At 40.9% G+C, this 22,156-nt stretch overlaps 1 protein-coding gene across 7 annotated transcripts in view; it reads right to left on the bottom strand.

Annotated features, from left to right (window-relative positions):
* LOC127044584 (tRNA (cytosine(38)-C(5))-methyltransferase-like) overlaps positions 1–22,156 on the bottom strand; it is a 513,024-nt gene that overhangs the window by 21,644 nt on the left and 469,224 nt on the right. The window contains exons 12-14 of one of the 7 annotated variants that reach the window (XM_050939662.1): positions 20,608–20,754; positions 17,748–17,857; positions 13,851–14,433 (exon numbers count right to left, since the gene is read on the bottom strand). The exons of the other annotated variants lie outside the window; for them this stretch is intronic. Coding sequence (XP_050795619.1) covers positions 20,662–20,754 — 93 coding nt within the window. The 3' untranslated portion in view covers positions 13,851–14,433; positions 17,748–17,857; positions 20,608–20,661. Of the gene's footprint in view, positions 1–13,850; positions 14,434–17,747; positions 17,858–20,607; positions 20,755–22,156 lie in introns of those variants that run through there. 7 annotated transcript variants of the gene reach the window in all.

Genomic DNA, 22,156 nt, shown 5'->3' with positions numbered 1-22,156 from the left:
CCTGGCACAGCAGCGGATAGAATTTAGTTTTCCATTTTTGGGTTAAATCTCAGTCTCTACCTCCCAATTGCTAAGGCTATGGCTACACTAGAAACCATGCAGCGGTGCAGCTACGCTGCTGTCAGCTCTCTGTGTAGTCACTCTATCTCAGGGGTTCTTAAACTGGGGGTCAGGACCCCTCAGGGGGTCACAAGGTTCTTACCTGGGGGGTCGTGAGCTGTCAGCCTCCACCTGAAACCTCGCTTCACCTCCAGCATTTATAATAGCGTTAAATATATTTCAAAGTGTTTTTAATTGATAAGGGGGGTCACACTCAGAGGCTTGCTGTGTGAAAGGGGTCACCAGTATAAAGTTTGAGAATCACTGCTCTATGCTGACAGGAGAGAGCTTTCCTACGGGCTTAATTACTCAAGCCCCCATGAGTGGTGGTAGCTATGTTGGCAGGAGAACCTCTCCCACTGACATAGTGCTGTCCACACTGGCACTTAAGTTGGCTAAGTTATGTTGCTCAGGAGGGTGGCTAATTCACACCCCGAGTGACATACCTTACGTAGACTTAAGCTGTAGTGTAGCCATAGCCTAAACTTTGAAATGAAAGGTGAATGAAGATTTCCAAAATCACTTCAGATTAGCAGCATACTAATTGCCTGCACAGTTTGCTGTTGAGGTCACACCAAATTCTCAGTGCCAGCACTCAGTCAAGCAGGGTATGAATACAAGGCTTTCGGCTAGTCCTTGCTCCTCTACTATAACCACTAGAAAGGAACTCCAGTAAAAGCTATGAGACCTACCCTCACACCCTGTGTTGTACGATAATATTGTTCTTTGAAAATATAGATGAAAATTCACATCAACTTTTACCAGCTAGCATCATATTTTAAATTATTTTGTTGGTTTGGAGAAATCAATAACTTTTCAATAAAGTCCCCCAAGCCCTAAAAATTTCATTGTAAAATTAAGATACTATTTTTAACCTGAAACTGATAAATGCACCATTTTACTCCACTCCTCTTTTAATCTAACTTTCAAAAAAAATAAATTATGTGTCCCCCCCCCCTTTACTTAATACTGTTCCGAATTAAAAATGATCATATCATACCTGGCAGAAGACGTTTCAAATCCTTTCACATTTTCTAAAAGTATATATTTTGGTAGCCTCTGGAGCCTACAAGAAAAGTCAATGTAGTTTAGTAAGATGTAAACCATATTACATCAAAACCATGTTACATTAAACCAAGATTTGAGGACTTCAATAACTCAGACATAGGTTAGGGGTTTGTTACAGGAGTGGGTGGGTGAGATTCTGTGGCCTGCATTGTGCAGGAGGTCAGACTAGATGATCATAATGGTCCCTTCTGAGCTTAAAGTCTTTAAGTCTACGAGAACAGCACAGACTTATTTAGCAATAAGAAAGATTTAGGTGAAAGTTGCCAAATTTAGGTGGCTAACTTTAGCCAGCTAAACAAAAATGGTCTGACTTTCAGAGGTGCTGAGCACACGTAATTCTCAAGGAAGTTAAAAATTGCAGCGCCTCTGTGCTTCTGAAAATCAGGCCACTTTTGCTTAGGTACTAGTTAAGGATTTAGGTGCCTACCACTGAAAACACTGATCTTATTCATTTACCAAAGCATCATTCTCATTCATAAGGTTATAAGTTAGAGGTCTGTATGGTATATGATGAGAAGAAAAAACAAACAAAAAAACCCCATCACTCATCCAGTGTGTGGAAAACTTGTAACAAAATGGGCCTTATCCTGCTCCCAATCAAGTGAGTGTCAAAACTCCTGTTAATTTTAGTGAAAGCAGGATTAGACCCAGTGCTTCGTTTTAGTACACATTATGTTTTCAGAGAGTTTTGCTTTCTGACATTTTCTGTTGTGTCTAATTAGCTTTTGTGGAAATTTACTTTAAATATAGTGTCAATGGGGCTAGTCTGAAGTCCAGTGGCATCAATGCCATGCAGGTGCTCAGTTTGGAACCAAGCTCATTGCATAGGCAGCAGGCTTAGTCTCTGGAGGAGGGAGCTCCTCATTTTATTCTGGAGCATTCTTCTTTGGCTGATTCGTGAGTCACACATATGAGCTCCACAGAGCTTCTGCCAGTAATATGGATTGTTCCAAACATGATCAGGAAGGTTAAAAAGGGAGCCCCAACACACAAAACAACTGTATCATGATATACTCCTAAACTCTGATGGCAAATACAATAATGATAGAGGAGGTGTGACATTTTCTTCAGGTGCCCAGGACTCGAGTCACCTTGTTACCCTCCTGCCTCAGCAAGAGAGCAACTTGCCGGTGCTTAACTGGATGTCAGCACCATGAAACCATCAGTCTGGTAGCCACCTAAGAATCTTCTCTCAGCTCTTACTTTGCCTTGCAGGTTAACAAAAGGTGCGCCCCAGCACACAAGCCTCTCTGAAAGCATCCCCCTGTAGTATCCAGCCCATCACTGGTCACTCTAGAAATGATCAGGTTTGCAATCCCCAAGGGAACAGAATGCACCAGCTTGACTGGTGTAACTTAGGATCCGGTCTTATAAAACCCCAGCACTGAGATACAGTTATAGTAAAAATACTCAAGAAAGCAAAAAGTATAACCCCTTTCTTGGAGTCTAAACTTTAACAGGCTAAAACCCTCATCTAAAGCTGCTTCAGGTGACAAACTATCTCCCAGCGTCTCCAGCCAACATAACTGGGCTCCACCCTTCATGAATGCAAAAGGAGCCAGAACATCTACACTGCAATTTTATAGCCCCTCAGCCTGAGCCAACTAACCCAGGCTGACTGGCTATGGGTCTTTTACTGCAGTGTAGACATGCCCTCTGTGTCCAGACTCCACATCCACCAGCTGAAGACTCCAGGGCCTCCTTGGATCCAGAATTTCTCCCAGTTCTCTCTTTCTGTACCTTCATGTGTTAGCCACCCCCCGAGTCCCCTTCAGCCCCACTTCATCTGTATTCCTCTATAAAAGATTGGAAAAAAGGTAAAAACAGGAAAGGAAGTTGCAATTACTTTACAATACTGTGCGTGAAATTTGTGCAGGATATTACAATTAAGGATACAAAACAGTAACTCCTACAATATACTCACTAAAAACTTTACTGAACATTTTCCCATTTGGGCTGGAATTTTTCATGTCTGGTCTCTGGCAAAGATGTCATTTCCAAAGAACACATGCACGCTATCTCAGCAAAACACGATCCCCAGAGCTGGGGAACTCTGCCGCAATGGCTACCCGGCCTTTTTATGATCTGTCTGCAGTAATTCCAGCTTCTCTTTGACAATTTGCCCAAGGGAGATTAGCAGCATCTCCTGGGACACAGAGATAAATTCTCCCAGCCAAGCCCAACTTCTTTGCCCTGTCATGATAAGGGTCACATGTGCCACAGTCTTATGTCTTGTATCTGAGAAAAAGAAAGTTTCTATCTTCTCCGTCTAACCATGCAGCAATCAGAATGCGCCATTTCCACTTTGAAAGCAAAAAACTGTCTCTGAAGAAGAGCTGCCCCCCTTCTTGCGTCTCAGTTCCCCATCTGTAAAATAGGGATAATGGTACTGACATTCCCTTCTGAAATGTGTGGTGATCTATGGATGAGCTTAGAAAGAGTCTAATAAACTATTAACTCACAGACCTGTTTTTTAAAATAAATTCAACACAGAGGAAGGATGCAATTAACTGCAATTAAGGCACAGGACTGGGCTTCAAGAGATGTGAGTTAGGATCCTGGCTCAGCCACTCGTTTTCTTCGTGACTTTGGGCCAGTCACTTAATCTCCCAGTTCTTCAATTCCTTATTCATAAAATGGGGGAAATAATTAAGCTTCCTTTTACTTGTCATTTGTCTGCCTTAGCTATATTGATCATAAGCTCTTTGGGGCAGGAACTCTCTTACTATGTCCCTACAGTACTTACTCCACTCATGTGGGGCCTTTCATTTCTACTGTAGTACAACGGTAACAAATTTATTTTTAGTATATGTAGCATGCGAGACTTGTGAAGACAAGACTCAGGAGATCATCAATTTATTTGAGAATTACATTAACGTTACACTATTGGGCTCCAAGAACATTTAGTATCTTGGTGCTGATCTTCCCACTATAATTCAAATAGCTAGTGAACCAAAGTGCTCAGTTATTCAGTGGATGTGAGTTTCATGCTAGATTTATGCCTTCACTGAAAGGCAAGAGTGGCAAGTCCAGGCTTGTTGCTTGTTACCCAGAATTATGAAAATATATCTTCTATCATCCTTCTTACAGAGAAGAAGGATGATCCAGTGGTTAAGTTTCTAGCCTAGGCCTTGGGCAACCTAGGTTCTATTCCCTGCTCTGCCACAGACTTCCTGTATGACCCTGGGAAAGTCACATAGTCTCTGTGCCTAAGTTCTGCATCTGTAAAATGGGGACAATAGCACTATACCGCCTCACAAGGGTGTTGTGAGGAGAAATACACTAAAGATTGTGAGGTGCTCAGAAAATAAAATTCTGGAGACCATAGAAGTTAGATAGATCAGTTTACATAAGCCATGCTTGGGGTTTAAACTGATGATAGCACGTTGTGCTAGATTCCATCACAGCCGATGCAGCACTGCATACACACGACAGGACACGTGAATCTCAGCCCTAGGCAAAGTGACACAGTGTCACCATGTGCAAAAACAAAAATAAAACAACTGACACTACTGCTGTTATGCACTCAGTTACACGTGCAGATAACCCATAGAGATAACTGCTTGGACATAAGAGATAGTTTGGCTGGAGCCAGGAATCTTGGCACCACCTCCTTCCCCTTGCCAGCAATAGCTCAGGAAGAAAGATGAAGAAAAGATCTTCCAAAGACAACAAGGTATTTTAGAGGAAGGCTGCCGATGGCCCAAGTTCCCTGTTCATATAGCAAAAATTTGAAGAAAAGCAAAAAGTGGCCTGATCCCCTGAGGGAAAGAATTGAAGAGCAGGAAGCTGGCAGCCTGATCTCAACCTCCAGCGTAAGTAGGATCTCCAAGGAATGATTGATGATTAGCTAATTTCTCACAGCAGCAAACCCAAATGATCAGATTGATGCCAACCAGTGCCCAATCCAGGAGCAGGGATTTCTCCAGTGGCAACACCTAGATCAGCTCTCTTCTCCCACTGCATGAGAAGGCTCTCGCAGAAATAGTCACCGTTGCCCCAAAACAGACTGTGAGCAATATTTTGAATTGATCTGCATTTATGTGAGCAGCAAACATTTTTGTTAGTATGTGCCACATATGAATAGTAGTCATAATTGTTGCTATCATTAATTGGTTTTGAATCAAGTACTGTGTAGAGATGGTAGAGGAACACTAACAAAGAAGCAGGGCTCAGCTAACTCCATAGTATGATGATGAGTTATTAATGTTACAAACCACAATAAGCTGGTTGCATCCCAAAACAGAGAAGAAGGCACAATCTCTGCCCTAAGATATACAAACAGTGGTGCTAATAATAGCAGAAATAGTGTTTAAATCATAATCAGTTCAAAAAGTGGAACCAGAAATCTTTTTCACCTGGCTATTTCAGATGTACTGGTCTTGATATTTACACAACACCCACCAACAAGGACCATAGGACCCAACCCTGCTCCTAAGTCAAGTCAATTTTGCCACTGGATTCAAAAGAATATTCTGCCTCTACTCTTCATGGTGTATCTAGAGTTTTAACGGACCTGTGCAAGACATGAAAACCAAACATGGAAATCAAAACAATAAGCTGTAAGTTATTAATGTTAGCAAGAAACTAGAATTTACAAGCAACAAAAGATTATATGAAAACAAGTGGATGAACACAGTGGCATTATACTATCATACTTTGAAATCAGTATGGATGGCTTCCCTTGGTACAATATTATACCGACCTAGTAACTTCAAAAGTTTAAACGGCTGAGCTAGAAGATCAGTTTATACCTTGGGAGAATATCAAGGATGTAAAGAAAACTGTTTGTCCTTGGATCAGATACATCACCTTGCAGGCCAATTCTAAAGGAGGATAAAAAATAGAACACAATTATCAGCTTGTCATCTTAGATATTTATTTTTAAAACAGAACATTTAAAACTCTTCACTTGGGTCCTGCTCACACAAGGGATTATGCACAGGCACCAGTGTCTCCACACATGGATCCACTTGCAGGATCAGGGCCTTTTTCAGCGCTCTAAGGACTGAATGTTGACTCCCAGACTCAATCACAAAGAGGTTAGGGATAAAGAATCACAGAGGACCCAATCCTGTAAATATCTAACCTTGGGCTGAATCCTGTAAAATGCTAAGCTCTCTGGCCCAATCCATCAAAGCACCTGAATGTGCTTAACTCTAAGCACATGAGAAGACCTGCTGAACTCAATGGGACTACTCACATGCTTAATGTTAATCACATTCTTAAATGCTCTGCTAGAATGGGCCCAGAGTTCTCAGCAATTTCCAGGATCCTGCCCCACATGCATAATTTTACTTATATGAGTAAATCCATACACTTAAATGGGACTACTCACTTGGCTAAGTGATTCTGGGCCCAGAGCATGCATTTTTATTGGCTTATTTAAAAAGAAAAAAACAGCAACATGTAGGTGCAAGCATTTTGGTATTTTTCTTTTCCAAATTAATTTTACATAGCACTGTTTTATCAGTATGTAATCAAAATAGTAGATTTGAAAAAAAAAACCCATTACCCCTCTCCATGCATTGTTTTGAATCAAAAACACATTCTTAAAGAGCCTAATCTTTTTTTAAATTGAAGTTATTGGTGTGAGCAGAGGGCCAGATTCTGATACTCTTAATCATGTTGAGTAGCTCATTACTTCACGAGTAGTTCCAACAACATCAATGGGACTGTTTATGGAGTAAGGGACTATCAACAAGAATAAGATTATTATAACCTGGCCATGTGATTTGTTACAGACTTAAAGTAATTATTACGGTGGGTAAGCAATTAAAAAAAATTGCAATTAAAAAATTAATTGCAATTAATCGCACTGTTAAACAATAATAGAATACCAGTTATTTAAATATTGTGACAGACCCAGACCAGTGGGGTGCAGGAGTCTGGTAGAGGGTAAATATACTGGTCACTGGGTTAGTAGTTTTCTGTTCCCTGAGTGACCAGAGTAGGGTCTGCACTAGAGTAGAGTAGTCAGCTGAACTTGCTAGAACCAATTAAGGCAGACAGGCTGATTAGAACACCTGCAGCCAATCAAGGCAGGCTAATCAGGGCACCTGGGTTTTAAAAGGAGCTCTCCCCAGTCAGATGGGGAGGAGCCAGAGGAGAGGAAGTGCGTGTGAGGAGCTGGGAGCAAGAGACACAAGGAGCTGAGACTGAGAAGGTGTGCTGGTGGAGGGCTAAGGAGTACAAGCGTTATCAGACACCAGGAGGAAGGTCCTGTGGTGAGGATAAAGAAGGTGTTTGGAGGAGGCCATGGGAAAGTAGCCCAGGGAGGTGTAGCTGTCACACAGCTGTTACAAGAGGCACTATATAGACAGCTGCAAATCCATAGGGCCCAGGGCTGGAACCCGGAGTAGAGGGCGGGCCCAGGTTCCCCCCAAACCTCCCTACTCCTGATCAGACACAGGACGAGTTGATCGAGACTGTGGGGGAGATCACTGAGGTGAGCAAATCTGCCAATAAGCGCAGGACCCACCAAGGTAGAGGAGGAACTTTGTCACAATATTTTGAGATGTTTTTCTACATTTGCAAATGTTTTGATTTCAATTACAATGCAGAGTACAAAGTATACAGTGTTCACATTGTAGTTTATTTTTATTACAAATATTTATGCTGTAAAAAACAAGAAATAGTATCAGGGCCAGCTCCAGGGTTTTTGCCGCCCCAAGCAGCAAAAAGAAAAAAAAAAAAGAAAAAAAAAAGCTGCGATCATCTCTACCGCCGCCGCTTCAGTCTACGGGCGGCAACTCAGCGGCTGGTCCTTCACTCCAAGAGGGAGTGAGGGACCTGCTGAAGAATTGTCACTGAAGAGCCCAACGTGCCACCCCTCACCATTGGCTGCCTCAAGCAGCTGCTTGCTGGGCTGGTGCCTGGAGACGGCTCTGAATAGTTTATTTCAATTCACCTCATACAAGTAGTGTAGTGCAATCTCTTTATTATGAAAGTCAAACTTACAAATGTAGAATTATGTACAAAAAAAATAATTGCATTGAAAAATAAAACAATGTAAAACTTTAGCGCCTACAAGTCCACTCAGTCCTACTTCTTGTTCAGCCAATCGCTCGAACAAATGAATTTCTTTACATTTGCAGGAGATAATGCTGCCTGCTTATTGTTTATAATGTCACCTAAAAGTGAGAACAGACGTTCACATGGCACTGTCGTAGCTGGCACTGCAAGATATTTACATGCCAGATGCGCTGAAGATTCACATGTCTGTTCATCTTCAACCACCATTCCAGAGGACGAGTCCATTCTGTTGATGAGTTTTGCTCAATAATGATCCAAAGCAGTGCAGACCAATGCATGTTCACTTTTATCATCTGAGTCAGCAGCCACCAGCAGAAGGTTGATTTTCTTTTTTGGGGTTCGTGTTCTGTAACTTCTGCATCTGAGGGTATGTCTACACTATGGGATTATTCTGATTTTATATAAACCGGTTTTGTAAGACAGATTGTATAAAGTTGAGTGCACGCGGCCACACTAAGCACATTAATTTGGTGGTGTGCGTCCATGGTCCGAGGCTAGCTTCGATTTCTGGAGCGTTGCACTGTGGGTAGCTATCCCATAGATATCCCATAGTTCCTGCAGTCTCCCCTGCTGGTGCAAAAACAGTGTCGTGGGTGATTCTGGGTAAATGTGGTCACTCATTCCTTCCTCCGTGAAAGCAACGGCAGACAATCGTTTCGAGCCCTTTTTCCCTGGATTGCCCTGGGAGACACCATAGCACGGCAACCATGGAGCCCATTCAGCTTTTTTTTTTTTTTTTTTTTTTTTTTTACTGTCACCATATGTCTACTGGATGTTGCTAACAGACGCAGTACTGTAGTGCTACACAGCAGCATTTGTTTGCCTTTGCAAGACAGTAGAGACAGTTATCAGTTGTTCTGTACCGTCTGCCATGCCATTGTAAATTGGCGACAAGATGACGGTTATCAGTCACTCTGTACCGTCTGCTGCTGTCATGGGTGCCCCTGGGTGAGGTCGGCCAGGGGCGCAAAGACAAAAATGGGAATGACTCCTCGAGTCAATCCCTCCTTTATGGTATCTAAAAATAGAGTCAGTCCTGCCTAGAATATGGGGCAAGTGTACTACAGAACCAATGTACCAGAGAGCACAGCCGCTCCGTGCCAGATCCCACAGAAATGATGAGCTACATGCCATTCTAGGGGGTGCCCCTACAACAACCCCACCCGTTGCTTCCCTGCTCCCCCAACCTTCCCTGCTCCCCCAACCCTCCTACCGTTGCACTGTCCCCCCACTTGTGTGATGAAGTAATAAAGAATGCAGGAATAAGAAACACTGACTTGTTAGTGAGATAAAATGAGGAGGAGGAAGCCTCCAGCTGCTATGATACTCCAGGCAGTACAGAATCTTTTCTTTACACATGAAAGGGAGGGGGCTGATGGAGCTCAGCCCCCAGTTGCTATGATGAAGACGGTTACCAGCCATTCTGTACTATCTACTGGGAATGACCAGGAGTCATTCCTATTTTTACCCAGGAGCCCCCGGCCAACCTCACCTGAGGCCAGCCAGGAGCACTCACGGGATGATGACAAGGACGGCTATCAGTCCTTTTGTACGGTACCGTCTGCAACCAGGGAAGGGAAGGGAGAGGATGCTGCTGTTCACTGCCGCTGCACCGTGTCTACCAGCAGCATGCAGTAGACATACGGTGATATTGAAAGAAGTCAAGAAACGATTTTTTTCCCTTTTCTTTCACGGGGGGAGGGGAGGAGGGTAAATTAACGAGCTATACCCTGAAACACCCTGGATAATGTGTTTGACCCTACAGGCATTGGGAGCTCAGCCAAGAATGCAACTACTTTTCAGAGACTGCTGGGGACTGTGGGATAGCTGGAGTCCTCCCTCCCTCCATGAGTGTCCATTTGATTCTTTGGCTTTCCGTTACGCTTGTCACGCAGCACTGTGCTGTGGACTCTGTATCATAGCTTGGAGATTTTTTTTTAAATGTTTTGGCATTTCATCTTCTGTAACGGAGCTCTGATAGAACAGATTTGTCTCCCCATACAGCGGTCAGATCCAGTATCTCCTGCACGGTTCATGCTAGAGCTCTTTTTGGATTTGGGACTGCATCGCCACCCATGCTGATCAGAGCTCCACGCTGGGCAAACAGGAAATGAAATTCAAAAGTTCGAGGGGTTTTTCCTGTCTACCTGGCCAGTGCATCCGAGTTGAGATTGCTGTCCAGAGCGGTCACAATGGTGCACTGTGGGATACCGCCCAGAGGCCAATACCATCAATTTCCGGCCACACTAACCCTAATCCGATATGGTAATACCGATTTCAGCGCTATTCCTCTTGTCGGGGAGGAGTACAGAAACAGGTTTAAAGAGCCCTTTATATCGATATAAAGGGCCTCGTTGTGCGGACGGGTGCAGCGTTAAATCGGTTTAACGCTTGTAAAATCAGTTTAAATGCGTAGTGCAGACCAGGCCTGAGTGTGGTTCTTTTAAGATGTCTGAAAGCAAGTTCCATATCTCGTCCCTCACAGATTTTGGAAGGCACTTCGGACTCTTAAACCTTCGGTTGAGTGTTGTAGCTATCTTTAGAAATCTCACATTTTGGTACCTTCTTTGCGTTTTGCCGAATCTGCAGTGAAAGTGTTCTTAAACCGAACATGAACTGGGTCATCATCTGAGGCTGCTATAACATGAAATATATGGCAGAATGTGGGTAAATCAGAACAGGAGATATACTATTCTCCCCCAAGAAGTTCAGTCAAAATTTAATTAAAACACTTTTTTTTTTTTTTTTTTAAATGAGCATCAGTATGGAAGCATGTCCTCTGGAATGGTGGCCAAAGCATTAAGGGACAAAAGGGCTACGAGGTTTACACCGACGCCCTGATCGTCGGGGCGCTGGGTGCCTGGGACCCCTGTAATGAACGAGTACTTAGGGCCTGTGGGGTGGGCCGTCGCTATGCACGGCTCATGAGACGTTTGATGGTCTCGGACACTATCCGGTGGTCTATGGACATTTACACAGAGCACATCACCGGCCACCGCCAATACCAGGAGTGAGCCGGCGTGATTTCGTGCACCCACGGGGGGGGGGGGGAGGAGGCCTATAAACCCCCCACTACTGAACCATATCCCCTGAGCCCTAAACCCACTGAACTGGATTCCACCATGTGAGGGTCATCCTGTCCCCATTACCCAGCCTGCTTACTTATACCTATGACTGCGTGTAACCCACTGTATGAGCGATGTACCCTTACTGCTTCCTGATCCCACCCACCGTACACCCGGCATTGGGGACCTTACAGACTGTATATGTTATGTGCTAACCAATTTCCAAACACCAGCGTCCCCCTATACTCTGTATGGTGCCCCCAATGACCAATAACTGACGCTTCAAACTCTTTGTATCATCTTTATTTAAATATTCTCTAATAAACTTTTATATCTGGCACGTACATGCCTTGCAATGCTGGCTACAAAAGTGCCATGCGCACGCCTGTTGTCACTTTCAGGTGACATTGTAAATAGGAAGCGGGTAGCATTAGCTCCTATAAATGTAAACAAACTTGTTTGTCTTAGCAATTGACTAAATAAAAAGTAGGACTGAGTGAACTTCTAGGCTCTAAAGTTCAAGAGATAGCATTATGGTACTTGTATGACGTGAACTGAAAAATACTATTTCTTTTGTTTATAATTTTTTACAGTGCAATATAATATAAAGTGAGCACTACATACTTTGTATTCTATGTTGTAACTAAAATCAATATATTTGAAAATGTAGAAAAACATCCAAAAATAGTTAAACAATAGAATACCAATTGAAATTTATTAACAATGCGATTAAAACTGATCACGATTAATTTTTTGAGTTAATCACGTGAGTTAACTGCTATTAATCGACAGCCCTAGCTATTACTGTTCATCTATTGAAACCTGACTGTTACTTGGAATTAATCAAATAAACATATGTCCTAGCAGGTCTACTTCTTATCCAGTAAAGAGCTGTCATCTTGAACACTCACACAGAAATAGGTTTCAAAATCCTTGTGACTTTATATAAACTCTATCTAGACCCTGATTCTGATCCCCTTATTCCCTGTTAAATCACAGTATTTATTGCAGAATAAGCCATTACCGTTTAAAGTACGTCTGCAAAGTCAATGCACATACAAGGGAAGACTGTACTCTTGGTCTCTCCAGTTTAACACTGGAGTAAATCCAGTAGTTTTTCTGGAGTTACTCTGGATTGAGAGAGAGCAGATTCTAACTATTAACAAGTAAAGGGAGGTACTGTAGGCAAAAAAAATCACAAAGTTTCACTTTCACAGGTCATGTACAGGATGCAAAACAAGTAGTACATCAAGCTTCAAATGATTTTGACTGAACTATGAAAGTATGACTGGCCCATCACCACTTTTATTGTAGCAGTAAGGGACTACTCAACAAGTGTAAAAGTATTAGAATCTGGCAATGTCATTTGTTACAGAGTTGAAGTAATTATTGTTCATCTATTGAAACCTGACTGTTATTTGGAATTAATCAAATGTACATCCTAGCAGGCCTACTTCTTATCCGGTAAAGATCTGTCATCTCCAGTACCCACACAGAAATAGGTATAGCAGAAGATACGTGGGAAAATATAGACAGATATGAACCACGAAGTGTATGGATCTTGAAATTTTTTTTAACTGTATAAACATTCATAGTTACTGCATTTTTCTCCGGAACTGGAATATTTGTTATACACACCTTGTAAATGGCTGACATGGAGGACTCATCAAAATCATATCAAAAGATAATCTGTTTAACTCCGTCAGTGTTATGCCCTGAATAAGGAAGAAACAAACACATGCTTTTGGGATTGTGAGTTTTGTCTTTTCTGCCAGTTACTGCTTTATAGCTACCAAACTTTCTGGTTACTTCCACTGTTAGCAGTCCCCTAGTAAAAACTTTCTAACCTGGCTCTTTGGCCTAATAACCGCGTCCTTCTCCAATGCTTGGCAAACACTGTAAAGTGCAGATTTGTATTTACTTCCACAGTGCACTAGCAAAACTGGTGAGGTCAGAACACATGCTTGATCCTGGGTTTGTCAATCACGCTTTTAGAGCAACAGGGATAGCTCACATTTCTTTCAGTGAATCACATCAAAAATGTTAGCTATATTTTTCTCTCCCAAGCCAACAAAGCACCTTTATTCAAGTATTTAATCATTTTTGGTCAGAAAAAAATATTTTTAAAAGCATTAAAACTCAACAGGAGAACAGAATTAGATTTTGAAAAAGGATTTTCCTCTCTGTAGTCACCTGTCCATAACAATCTCTCAAAACATTACGTCTTTCTGAAAAGATAGCAAATTCCTTATGCAGAATCAAACGCCCAGAGGCTTTGCAGAGAATCTTCATGAAAAGTTGGGAAACCGATTTTTCCACCTAGGCCACAAAGCATTAGTAGAGGTAGTATTACCATAGCACTTAGGAGCCCTAATCATGGACCAGGGCCCCCAGTGCAAGGCTGTGTACAAACGCCGAACAAAAAGTGCAGATGCTCTGCAGCAATAATTGTAATACATGGGCTACAACAGCAGGTGCTGCCCTGGTACTCTCCCAACGGGGATATAGCATGGTTCCTACCACGGCTGGGTTTTACCAGATAAAATCCTGGTTTTTACCTCCCTGGGAATAACTAGCTAGGCATTTTCTATTTTAAAAATGGTTTCATTAATGCATACCACATTACACTTAGTTTTAGTTACACATTCAAACTGTGGTTACATGAGGCAGTAGATTCAGAGATTAATATAGGGTTGTGCAAATAAAAAGTAAAACTGCAGTGGGTGTAATTCTGAGATCGGTAATTAATACTGATCAGAATGTCTGTATACATTTTGGTTAAGTACTTTCTTGAGGAAGGTTGTATATGTTGACGTATTTCAGTTTTCTATATTACATAAACAAAAGTTGAAAATATTCGATGACGTTAAAACAACAATAATGCAGAATTGTAGACTTGAAGCATTAAGCAACGCAATCAGAAGCACACAGAGCTGCAGACAACTGGTCCAGGTCCATTTGGCCATGCAGCATTTTGCAGCAGAGGACCAACTGAGGTAGTGGAGAGATGGAGCCTATTCCTCAGTTCTGAATGTGCATATCCAACGTTTGAAAAGATTCATTCAGTGCTTGCTGGACACTGCAATTGCACCACCAATTCCATTCAGGCAGATGGAATATCAGCATTCTTCAGATTTTTCTACCATGTTTCAGGGGAAAGTTTTTCCTCGAAAGCAAATGAAAAATGCTGATTTTTGGATACAGAGCTTCTTCTACTTTAAATGCAAGAAAATATGGAAGAAAGTTGAGATTTTTGCTGAGCATCCAGTGCCCAGCAATTTCTTCTTATTCAACTAATAATTTCTTTCCTGCATATTTCAGATGAAGGTGGTTGGCCAAATGTGCACTAGAGCAATTATCTTTTATCATTAGCTCCAACCATATTTTGCATGCAACAGCAATTGTTAATGTGTCCCTTTGAAATGACGACTTGGATCGGGGTTCGTTGAGATTTATTTGGCTATGGCAATGCAGTTTTACCAGTACCTTCAACCTCAGAATCTGATTCAAATCTTCACGTTTAGCCCAAGTCAGTGATTCCAGTGTCTCTTTGTTCTTTCCACTGCATTTTGAAAAATGTTTCCTCGTAGGGTCTGCCTTCCCACTCCCTTTTGCTTCACAATTTCTGCTTCAAAAGACTCTTTGCCATCTTAATGAACTTTCTCAAAATAACCATGAATCGGGTCAAGTGGTCTTCCACCTTTGCACATGTTGAAATATTTTTACTGAAGTTACTGTACTCAAGAGTTCAGCTACAGCAGTTGCTCTCCAGCCAGCCACTCCAGAGCAAGAGGCAAAGTACTGGCCTGGATGGTTAGTTCAGCAGTTTATCTCAAATATGAAACTTCTGAATCTAGGGATTCCCCTTCTTTGCTGAACAAACATCTAATTTTCATTGCTAAACAAAGAAGGGGAATTTCCAGATTCAGTAGTTTCTGTTTCAAATTGTCAAGGCAATAACATAGAGCACTACACTGAGGCTATATTTTGTGTAATTTTATTAGCTTTGTTTAAAATTAATCAAACCATATTACTAAAACTATTGTCAAATTCCTAAATATTTTTCAGTAACATTTATTAGTCTATTCTTATAATAAAATTATTTTTCCCAGTTTAAACCGGTATTTACCAATGCCCTATCTAAACTAGCTTTTCCTGGGAAACTCTCAACCCTGTCTCCCCCTATCAAGTCTCCTCTCCATACTGACAAGGGTGACTGCTTTGCAGCAGGCAAAGTGTGCACTGTTGCCATGTGCTGTTTTTCCATGGCCAGCCTGTCTGCTGCTACTTTTAGCTTTGGGTGTCATGACTTGCTGCACCATAGTATGCTAAATAATGTGGACAAATTCTTACACAGACTGATACTGTCAAATTAAATGTGTGGGGGTTTTAGGTTTATCTTTAGCTAGGACAAAGAGTTTTTTTAAACTAAAAGACTGGAAGTTGTATGTTTAACTGGCATGTCTAAGGTTCCAGAAGCGTTAGGCTGTAATCCATGACTCACATTTCATCCAGAAATACCATTATAAACAGAATATTTCATACTATATCATGTTGCTTAATATGGCATATGTTATAGCTTAACTCCTGGGTAACCCTAATAGGAAGGGTTTTAACTTAGTTCTTATTAGTGGTGAAGATGTTTTTTCTTTACAGGTACACTGTGAAAGGTTTATTCTAGTCTTTTTTGTGTATAATCCCACAAAGCTAGTTTTATGGCTTACCGATCATACAATACAAAAAGATTTTTGTTCAAAGGAGAAAATTAGATCTGTGTTGCAGAATTACTACCAAAGCTACAAGTTCATTAATAACTGGAGATATACCTATCTCCTAGAACTGGAAGGGACCTTGAAAGGTCATTGAGTCCATCCCCCTGCCTTCACTAGCAGAACCAAATACTGATTTTTGCCCCAGATCCCTAAGTGGCCCCCTCAAGGATTGAACTCACAACCCTGGGTTTAGCAGGCCAATGCTCAAACCACTGAGCTATCCCTCCCCCCAGAAGGTTTAGCTAATAGTATGTGTGTGGGGGGGGTTTAAAATAGCTTAATAATCAGCCAAGCTGTAATATCACACCTAGGGTACGTCCAGACTACCCGCCATATCGGCGGGTTAAAATCAATTGCTCGGGGATCGATATATTGCGTCTAATCTAGACACGATATCGATCCCCGAGCGCGCTTATATCGATTCCGGAACTCCATCAACCCCAACGGAGTTCCGGAATCGACAGGGAGAGCCGCGAACATCGATCCCGCGCCGTCTGGACGGGTGAGTACTCTGATCTTAGATATTCGACTTCAGCTACGTTATTCATGTAGCTGAAGTTGCGTATCTAAGATCAATTCCCCCCCCCCCCCCCCAGTCTGGACAAGCCCCTAGAGAAACAGAAGCAAGAAAGTGAGCGATTATGGTCATGAAAAAGTATTGGTGCTTTTTATGTATTTCAGGGGTTAGCTTTATAAAAGAAAAGTTGCTAAAATACCACATAAAAACAGCAACGCAAGAGAGATTTTACTGTTTTCTCACAAAGCTTAAGGGAGATTTTACTGACTTGAATCTGCTCCTAAAATCCATCAAGGACGTAAAATGTAATTCCTCTTCTTTCTTTCCCCCATTTAAGAAACTCTAAGCTGCCATTAGTCAGCAAGTACCAAGTGCTGAATAAGGAGGCAACCTATAGCCATCCACTCTGGTTTTACTTAAACTGGTGCATTAAAACAAGCTCAGAAACTTCTACCATCAAGCTAAAAACTGTGACAGGAGATTACAAGGTGTTCAGTAATTTCAAACCATTCTGAAATGGACAGAAAATGATACAAATCCATGCGGCTAATTTATAACTCTCCTTCCATATTAAACATACCAAAACAAAAATGTGTAATTAAAATTTATGGCATAAATCAACAAAAGCATCAAGCCTTTTTATAAACACTGAAGTTAATTTACAAAGCTCTTTTTCAAGGAAATTAGAGAGGGAAGAGACTTACTAGGTCACCTGGTCAATTCAGTCCTCTAACAATGCAGGATTGTTCCCTACGCTGTATTTTAAATTGCTTTTTCCAATCCAATTTTAAATGCAGAAAAAATGAATGTCTCTTACTAATTTGACAAAATTCTTTTACATTTCTTTTTATGTTGAGGGTTGATGCACCCTGCTTGGCCACATAGCCTTTATGGACACAGTAATCAAGGACCCTTATACAGCAGGTTTTCAGGAAAAACAAAATCCTTCTCAGCTAACCTAGAAGGCATCTGAAATCAGTCTACACAGTGCATGTGTGCATCTCCCTCAAGTAGCAGCTACACCTCCAGGAATCGACCAAAGTCATCACTACACATAATCCAACAAAGCAATCCTTTTACACTACTGCCTCCCAGTTTCAAGTGTTTTGATTCCACATTCCCTACTAAATGTGGCAGTGAATACTCAGCTGAGATGGCTAGAGCACAAAGAGACACGTGTCCATTACTCACCTCAATTGTCTTTGCCCACAATGGTGTGCTGGGAAAGTTGTGTTTGTACACTTCATTAGCAACAGTGTTCACATCAACAGCAGCAACAACTTCTGCTGATATACAGCTTTCTGGAATTAAGAAAGGAATTTGCAAAACCATAGCTGTGCTTTAAAATACACTACATTTTCTCATTATGTTACCAGTGCTAATGCACACATAGTTTTAAAGGTAAAGGAAAAGAGAAATAATGCACTCAGAACTGTGCTGCCTCAGACTTTATATAAAATGTACAGCAATCACTTCATTTTATAGCCAAAGCTGCTTTTCTCTACCCACTGCATTCCAAAAAGTGATTTGTAATCACTGTAACACACACACAGAGAAACTTCATCCACTCTCTTCCTCGTCATTATTGTAGCTACATTTTTTCTAGGTAAGAACACAGGAGACATAAGGATTTGCAGATCAACTTGCTGCACCATGCAGCAATTCACAGAAATATTCTAGCTGCTAATGACAGCTAGATCTTACGCCCTGGAAACCAGACTTGTCACTCTTGAAGCATATTGTTTGTCATTGGGTCATCTATGCTCATGCATTGAAACATCCAGAAGGAGAATTTTTAAGATCACTGAAACACATTATTGCTTGCATTTCACCTTGGGCCCTGACCCTGCAATGTTTTATATGAGTGCCAGGGTCCTCTGGCATGGAGCAGCTGGAAGGACAAAGGCATTAGGCACCTCTTAGTGTAACACCAAAATTTCTTAGATGAAAAGAATATGATTGGCTTCTTTAAATATATTAATGAGAAAGCAGGAGACTGCAGTATAAATCTAATAATAATTATCCTAAAGGAAAAATGCAGAAAACAGACAGAGAATAAACAATTTGTTTATAGAGCAACAGAATAAGCCAATTCTACAGAAACTCACATCACAAAAGATGCTATTCAGTTTCCAATTGATGATAGCACATTGCTTATCCTCTACACCAGCGGATCTCAAACTTTTGTACTGGTGACCCCTTTCACACAGCAAGCTGCGGAGTGTGACCTCCCCATATACATTAAAAAACACGTTTTTATATATTAAACACTATTATAAATGCTGGAGGCAAAGCGGGGTTTGGAGTAGAGGCTGACATCTTGTGACTCCCCCATATAATAGCTTCGTGACCACCCTAAGGGGTCCCGATCCCCAGTTTGAGAACCCCTGCTCTACACTGAGCCATTGTAAATACCATGCAAACACTTTCTCCTGTAAACGAGATCAATTCTAACAAACAGCAGCAACTCCATGATCTGCTTGCCATGTTATTCCAGCTTCAGCATTAACAATTTTAATGTTTTTGTAAGAGAAGAGACAAGGTAGACTCCTTTAATAACATCACTTTTCAAAATGACATGTTAATTGTCGATCTGAGTACATCATATGAACGATTGCTAATTATCTATTGAGTGCTGTAAAAGTTCATGGTACTTTACAAAACAGAGTAAAACATTTTCTATGCCCAGCAATTTCAGAGCAGGAAAGCCAAGTACAGAACTCCAATAGTGACAACTAGAACACTGAAAATTAAAGCCTTATCTACTATATCTGATTGCTAGAGCTTTCATACCTCTGTCATCTTACTTAAATTTCTCTACTGTTCAGAAATATTTGAAAGGTCACAATATGAAACAATATATAGGAATTTTCATTCAGGCAACACTAGCATTTTCTGGTTTGCTCACTTAATTTAACCAATGACAAAGACAAACTAAGCCTCATAGGAAAAAGATGAATAGGTGAACTATGTGACCACCAATTAAAGGCCCATTTTATAGCGTCTCTTATTGTCTCTCTTGACATTGTGAACTCACATTGTTACAGATGTATTACATACAGATATGCTCATAGCAGAGCACTGTGATGACTACACCTGGGTCTACGGATCAGGTATGTTAACACTGACATCTACTGCGAAAAAAGTTAGGTTAGCAGATCAACTATCTAAATTTAGAAGTGTATTTAAAAATCCGATACCATGGCTTCCTACAGCATAACAGTAATGCCTAGGTAATGGATGCAGATTTCCAATACAGGAAAGGAGATTCCTTTTGAAGATATATTGTCTCTAATTAACAGGTGCCTGCCCTGTGGGTGCCCTGACAGGAATGAAAATTAACCATCTCAAATCATTATCCCATCAAACAAATAATAAAAGTGGGAGAAGCTGGAGGCTCTGATAGCCATTCTTAGGTCAGATGTCCACCACCACTATTTCCATCCCCTTAATAAAAAAAAATTTTAAAAAAATCAGGGACTTCAATTAAGGGCTTTGTAGGCCCTAAAGACTAGTACGTGGTGGTCACCACACATACTGGAAGAGAGTAACCAATGATTTTTAGGAAAGCACTTGTGACACACTTTTAACCCAAACCATAAAGGCTAATTCTGGATGGAAAATTACAGAAACTTTGTTCTAATTCTCCTCATTCAATACCTATTTCTCCAACTCCACAATGCTGGGATCTTATAGGATCTCATTTCAGTGCAACGGACAGACTTCACTTTCCTTCTATTGAGCTGAAATAGCATTAAATCCAAAAAAATTTACTAATAAGACTTTTGTTCTGTGTTCAGATTCCAACATTCAGAAGTGAGTAATGGAAAACATGGCTATTTTCATTTTTTAGATTATCTTTTTCAAGAGAAGTGGGAAAAACAATGCAGATGGTATGACTACAATAATTCTTCTGAGAGAGTAGCATAGGCAGCGTGGTGCCATTGCCCAGCAGAATCAAATTTGTTAGCATAGCAAGTTATGTTAGCCTACTTCCCACTATATCTATAGAACCAAGTATAGAATTTTGTCTTTACAAAAACACTGTTACCAAGGTCAGATTTTTCTCTGAGTTTGGAGAAACAGCAAGCATCTCTTATCAGTCTTAGGTTCTTCTACAGAGACACTTCAGCATAGTTCTAAACACCTTACGAACAACGTCAAGTATTAATAGCTTTTCTTCCATGGCTCTGTTATACTAAGTGAAAGAATATACAAGAGTTTCGGTTTACAAAACCTCTTGGCAGACTAAGAGACCTGCTGCTTTATATGAATTGCAGACTCTGCATTATAGGAATAGTAATTAATCAATACATACTGGGCAAGAAGCTTCATGGTGCAATCAAACTGAGGTCAGCACATGAACAATAGGAAGAGCAGGGTCACCTTTACTTTCACATTTTCTGGGGCCCCATTCAATCTCTGGTGTAAATCAGAGGACCTTCTGGGCTGCTTTGACTTTCTTCCAGCTGTTCATGGCCCCAGGGAACTGTTCTGGCAGCTCAGAATTACAAGGACACAGGATAACCCCAGCCACTATCCCTCTATCCCACAATGGGGTACCAGGGAAGAGTGTTGCATAAAGCCGCTATGCCAGACACAAGAGAATTCATCAGAAGGAGGCTTTTTGGTAGCTTTACATCACCAGAACTGAACAAATCAGCTGGAATGGACAAAATCTGGACCACTGTATCTACCAAAGGAAAATCTGTGTACTCAATATCTAACAATAAAAAATAAAATAAAATAAAATCATCTTTTGTGAGATTTTATTAAAATAATTTTAATATTTAATCTGGATGCTAAATTTTTATGTGAATAACTCAATGGCCACCACATTTCTATATAATTGACTTTTTCCATCATTCAGAGCTTTTTTCTGAAACCAAAAGAACAGACTTGCCCTTTATTTTTAATTATACATTTTATTTAATTATCCAACAATGACCACAACATCTATTTACCTATCTAGAAACATGCAACATTTCCTCATTGTTTATGCAATATTTAGGCATTTCTGACTAAATTACAACCAGTTAACTGAACTCCAAAGAAAAAACACAGCACAGCACTAATAAAGAAATATGCATTGTCCTCGAGATGTCTCTTAAAAGAGTAAGTGCCAGTTTTCAAGGACTGGCAAAGTAATTAAACTGAAGCTTTGTAGAAAACAACTTAATGTTAGGAAGGCTAGGAATAAAGCATACATTTTTAACAGTGAGGGTAATTAACCACTGAACAACATGGTGGATTTTCCATCATTTGAAGTCTTCAGATTCAGACTAGATAGCTTTCCAAAAGATATGCTATACCTCAAACTGCAGTTATGGGTTTATGCAGAAATTACTGTGTGAGGTCATATAGTCTGTGTTATCATAACATCACAGAAGACTAGGTTTGACGAGACCTCAGGAGGTCATCTAGTCCAATCCCCTGCTCAAAGCAGGACCAACTCCAACTAAATCACCCGAGCTAGGGCTCTGTCAAGCTGGGCCTTAAAAACCTCTAAGGATGGAGATTCCACCACCTCCCTAGGTAACCCATTTCAGTGCTTCACCATCCTCCCAGTGAAATAGTTTTTCCTGATATCCAACTTAAAC

The sequence above is a fragment of the Gopherus flavomarginatus genome, chromosome 2, assembly GCF_025201925.1.
Source record: "Gopherus flavomarginatus isolate rGopFla2 chromosome 2, rGopFla2.mat.asm, whole genome shotgun sequence".
Classification (NCBI taxonomy): domain Eukaryota; kingdom Metazoa; phylum Chordata; order Testudines; family Testudinidae; genus Gopherus; species Gopherus flavomarginatus.
Note: the sequence above shows the minus strand (reverse complement) of the source record. Positions and strands in the feature narration are given on the sequence as shown.